General features: G+C 36.6%; 1 protein-coding gene across 1 annotated transcript; it reads left to right on the plus strand.

The window, feature by feature from the left end:
• Nucleotides 1-2,297: 2,297 nt before the first annotated feature.
• LOC121966502 (protein FAM107B-like) lies at nt 2,298-4,937 on the plus strand. The gene is made up of 5 exons (XM_042516586.1): nt 2,298-2,335; nt 2,847-2,880; nt 3,066-3,222; nt 4,495-4,639; nt 4,809-4,937. Exons 1-5 carry the CDS (start codon nt 2,312-2,314, stop codon nt 4,905-4,907), a joined length of 459 nt encoding a protein of 152 aa, XP_042372520.1. The 5' UTR covers nt 2,298-2,311; the 3' UTR covers nt 4,908-4,937.
• The last annotated feature ends 207 nt before the right edge of the window (nt 4,938-5,144 follow it).

Consider the following 5,144-nt stretch of genomic DNA (forward strand, 5'->3'; position numbering starts at 1 on the left):
TGTTGTCATTCGTCGAGCATTTACTGCCACCTACTGGAGTTTACGAGTAACAGCTTTCTGAACAACAGTCTGATCAATAATAAAAATACATTTTAAATATCAAGCTGTGATACTTTCATCATATGCACTCTTCCTATGAATTTGAGTTAAGATGGAAACTCAGGACAACCTTCCTCTTGGTGTACAGTTCCTGCTTTTGTTGATAACTTTTATAGTAATTATAATAATAATAATAATAATAGTAACAACTTTATTTATATAGCACCTTTAAAAACAATGTTTACAAAGTGCTTTGACAAACAAAGCAAAAGCAGAAATGAGATACATAGAGGGCAATACGACAGAAGGCCAACAGGCATACTGAGCACAACCAAGATGAAACTAGGGTAGAGTTAGGATGAAATTAAAACAAAAGGTCAAATAATGCAAGATGCAAAATGTCAATATAAAATAATATAAATAGACCAAAAACAACAAAAGCAATAAAACTACAAGTAAAAGGAAATAAAAGAAACATAACATAAACAAAACAGGTAAAATAAATAAAAAGACAAAATCACATAAAAGCAATTCCATTAAAATGGGTTTTAAGCAGAGATTCAAAAGATTGCATAGAACACAACCAAGATGGTCCATGTATGATCAGACAGTTTGTTTTTTGTTTTTAAACCAAAAACAGAAACTGTTTTTTTTTCTAAATTAAGAACATTTTTATCTCAGAATTATGAGATGTATTATCTTGGGAAAATATATGTTATTGTTTTTTTCTTGAAAAGTGAGAATTTAAAAAAAAAATGGTTATCTCATTAATTAACAAAATGAAGAGCAGATTTTTTTTTACATAATTCTGAAACTGCCAAAAAGTGGTAAGGACTGATAATAAAGACATTCTGCATATGAGAGAGCAGAAAAACAACTTTTGGGGCACTCAGGTCATCTGCCTCTTTTACTTACTGTATGTGGTCAGCACACTGAACTCTGCCAAACATGGAGGAAGCACCCAAAGAGGACATGGGCAAGATTAACAAAGTAGTGAAAAACGCTGGCTCTGCTGCAGCTCTGAACCTGGACACACCTTGTACTGTACAGAGGGGAGGGATGAGGATTAAACTGAGCTTACACCCCCGCTGCAATGAGCTGACACCACTGTACAGACACCTCCACCTCATTCCCCGAGGTCCATCATCGAGCAATTTGTGCTGAACGCCATCAGCTATTCCAGAGTGCTTTCTGTGCAAATAACCTCAGTCTCAGCCACTCAAGAGGGTTCTGAATGAGGGTACCTGCACTGCATACAAAAACCATTTAAATCACATTTTGTTACTTGACACGTTGCTCCAGACTAACCCATAAATCAGCCTGTACAATATAAAGCATGTTTAAATAAATATCCAACAGTTTATCTGTTATATTGTGCATAATACTGCTTTCCGCCACCATTGCTTCAAACCCACAGTATAGACTCACACTGGCATCATAGTCAGGCTGGAAAAACCCCAACTATACACCACTATAGCAACTATTAATATAACAAAATGTTGCCTGCATGTACAAATGCACCTGCACACAGTTTATTGCAGTAAGTTGTGTAATGCAAATGTAACACATATGCACATGCCTAAACCTATACATTCTTTACATTGTACATCAATATCTCTATTATATTTGACACACACATTCAATTTTCACTTGTTCAATACATATTGTACACCCCTGCCACTATTTGGAACATACTTATACCACCACCATATCCTCTTTGTTTATAATTAATCCTTACATCTCTATTTAATATGTTTTTGCAAAGCTAAAAATGAAAGTGTTTCTTTTTCACTAGCACTTTGTGTCCAGCTGTTGCTACTCTGACCTGATTTCATTTTTTGGCTGTGAGAACCTCCTCATGGACCATTTCAGTGTGTTGTTTTTCTAGAGTATAACTTGAAGACATCTGACCAGTAGTGAAACCCTGAAATACAAAAGCCATGTTTGTTATGTTAGTATATCATGATGCATTATCCTAATCATTACATTAGGTTACCCTCATCAATAGATTACATCATGCTAATCATTACATTCATTATCCTAATCCCTCCATATGTTGTTATTGACTCAGAGACAACAGAAGTTTCTCTCCCGAAGGGAACAGGGCTGGAACAAAGGGTCGTAAGACAGTTAATGAGATTTGATCACAGGACAGTGAAGCACACCTGTTCAGGTCAGCCTCACTGCAGCTCGCTGTGCAGCCCGAGAACAACACTTAGTCTTCTGCTCCTTCTCCCTCTGGCTTTGCTTCAGAACATCTCTCTTTTTAGCAATGCGTCTCTACCACAGCACACAGGTAAGACTGGTTTTAAGATTACTTCTGTGATAATAACATAGTATTTGTTTTCATCATAAGCTGAGAAAGAAAACTATTTGTTTAATCATATTTGTTTTGGGAAGTGGTTGTTTTGGGTTTACGTTTCCAAAGAATCGAAGAACATCAGGACTTAAAAAAACATGATTAAATAAAACAGTAAGCTCATATTACATTCTTAGTATGTCAGGCTGAAAAAAAAACCCGTAACACAAGAAATACTTGATTTTGCTGTCATTTTGAAGACAGCAATGATTGCTTTTCTTTTTTGTGTGGCTGAACAAAGAAGTGAGTTTGATGGCTACAAAATATTAATGAGTGGCAGAATGTTTGGCGTTTGCATGTTTTGAGCACTAAAGTTATATATATAAAAATAAATTTACATATATATATATATAATATATATGTATAAAATAAATCTTTGCATCATTTCAGCTTTAAGAGAGCATTTTGCAAACATACTGTACTCATTTACCTGCTGTTCTTCACTCAGGTATCACAAAAAATGGGTCTTCGCAATAGAAAAGGTGAGTCAAAATCAAACAATTGCCAAGTTTAAGCTCCGGTTTTGTAAATCTAATGAAACAAATGACAATATCTTCAGATTGTAGCCCATCACTTTAGAAGTTAGAACTATGATAACACATATAACAGTGTACAGTAGTGTCCTTGATATAATGACTGTGTGCTGGCTTGTATTCATGTGTGTCAGAGAGACATCACTGCTGGATGGTCCCGCCATGCCAGGTGATGGAGAGTCCACAAGAGGAGACTAGTGACCTCATCCAACCCGAGAAACTGCCAAATCCCGTCCTGGCTTCTCACCAACACAGAGCCCTTCACCAAGAGCTGCTATTCTGCCACAGAAGGTGAGAAATCACCAAGCTCTGAACCTGCTGTCTGTGACTAGGTTATTAGTATTTATCAGAGAGCTTTATATACTGAATCGATGGAAATGGGAAGGATTAATTTTTCCATGTGACATTTTATGTGCAGTAAAGGCAGGCTTTGGATTCTCTCAGAAAGGAGAAGTAGTTTAGTAGATCAGCATTTTGTGAGTCTGCTGCCTCAGTCAGAGAATCCTCTTAGGCTTCCTCTGTCCAGCTGGCCGGCGCTGTGGTCGGGGATAAGCAACATGTTTGGTGGTGGTTTAACACTGATCATGTCAAAGGTACAACACCTTTGACTGAGATCACTGCTTATCTCTCCTCAGGGGGCCACCGCTTTCACTCTTGTCTGTCAGAGAAAGTGAAATTAATGCATATCACTCTACAGAAATCAACAGAATTTTGTCTGCAGTAGTCACCACTCACAACAAGGTCTGCGGATTATCTTGAGTAACCGGGTCAGGATTATTTGAAAGAGACATTGCTGTTGTGGTTTAAAAAAAAAAAAAGAAAAAAGTATTGCTTTGGTGCTTTGAGCACCACAAGTTGAGCGCCATCTAGTTCCATTATATTGGAGAGAAGGCAGCCATCTCTACGGCTGATATCACTTACGCACTGCTGCACCTCATTAAAATGTTGTATATTCTTTAATTTATGCATTTTATACACTCTATTTTTAGATTTATTTTTATTAATATTATCTCAATGGGTTTATTTTCCATCTTATGTTATGCATTCTGTGCGTTCTATTTTTATCCTTATTTTTTATCTTACTTTTTATATTATGTTATTGCTTAAATGTTATCAAATGGGTTCTATTCATCTATTCAATGTATTCTATCCTTATCTTATTTTTACATGCAGGTTTTATTATGTCTATATGCCTTTTCATGTGAAGCACTTGGTGCATGTAATTTCTTTGTTGTAAAGCACATTGGGCTGCATTTCTTATATGAAAAGTGCTGAACAAATAGAGTCCATTATTTATAATTAGAATTAAAATAATTATTATAATATCTCCAAATCACACCAAAACAATCTAAACTGATAAATAGCACTACGGGTAAGAGGAAAGATATTAATTTTTGATTTTAAGCTTTAATGTGAAGTGCACACCCATCTACTGTGTGTATTTGTACTATAAACTAACTGAATTGATGGATAAATAGCACTCTGCGGTTGTATGGTATTTTTTGTATTGGATATCTTCATACAGTAATCAATCTTGTTTTCTTTTTTTTCATGTGTCCTCAGAGGTCTACTGCCCAGAAAAAAGCCTGAGCTGCAGCACGTGTTGGAACACAAACAGAGAGAGCAGCACAAGCAGAGGGAGCTGGCCCTCTGTCCTCTGTCCGACCTGGAGGTGAAGCTACGGACGAGGCAGCAGAGAACAAAAATTGTGAGTATGTCAGTTAAGAGCAAAGATGTAAAACCATACTGCTGAGGTAAAACAGCATTTGCAGTATTCTATTTAGTGTTTGGTCATGTGTGAGCAAGCCTGCAGATATTAGCCAATACACAGTCTCATTAAGGAGGATGTCAAAACACAGATGTTTCCTGTCTTGCAGTACGAGCTCGAGCAGACGAAGAGGATCGAGAGTCTGCAGAATGTACCAGAGTTTGTTCATGTGAGAAGAACCCTGAAACACGTCCAAAATTTTTCCTAGTAAGGAGTACAACCAGAGCAAATGGACACAAATAAAAAGTCGATAATGTGGAGTCCAGACAAGTTTCCATTACTGTCAGTGAAAAAGATCCTTGACCCACAACTGCAGACATTTCAGATTGGAATAATCAAAATTCATTGTTATTATCTTGAGACTGATGTTTGAGCTTAACAGGTCTTGTGAACTTGAATATCAAAATCCACCTTTGAAGAGCATTTTCTCTTAAATCTGAATCTG

Source organism: Plectropomus leopardus, unplaced genomic scaffold, assembly GCF_008729295.1.
Source record: "Plectropomus leopardus isolate mb unplaced genomic scaffold, YSFRI_Pleo_2.0 unplaced_scaffold24836, whole genome shotgun sequence".
NCBI lineage: Eukaryota > Metazoa > Chordata > Actinopteri > Perciformes > Serranidae > Plectropomus > Plectropomus leopardus.

Bases quoted from the DNA above. Each gene is read 5' to 3' on its own strand.
- LOC121966502 (XM_042516586.1), top strand. From the start codon at position 2,312: ATGCGTCTCTACCACAGCACACAG. The intron at 2,336-2,846 runs GTAAGACTGGTT...TTCTTCACTCAG, and splicing joins GTCTCTACCACAGCACACAG to GTATCACAAAAAATGGGTCT. The intron at 2,881-3,065 runs GTGAGTCAAAAT...CATGTGTGTCAG, and splicing joins GGGTCTTCGCAATAGAAAAG to AGAGACATCACTGCTGGATG.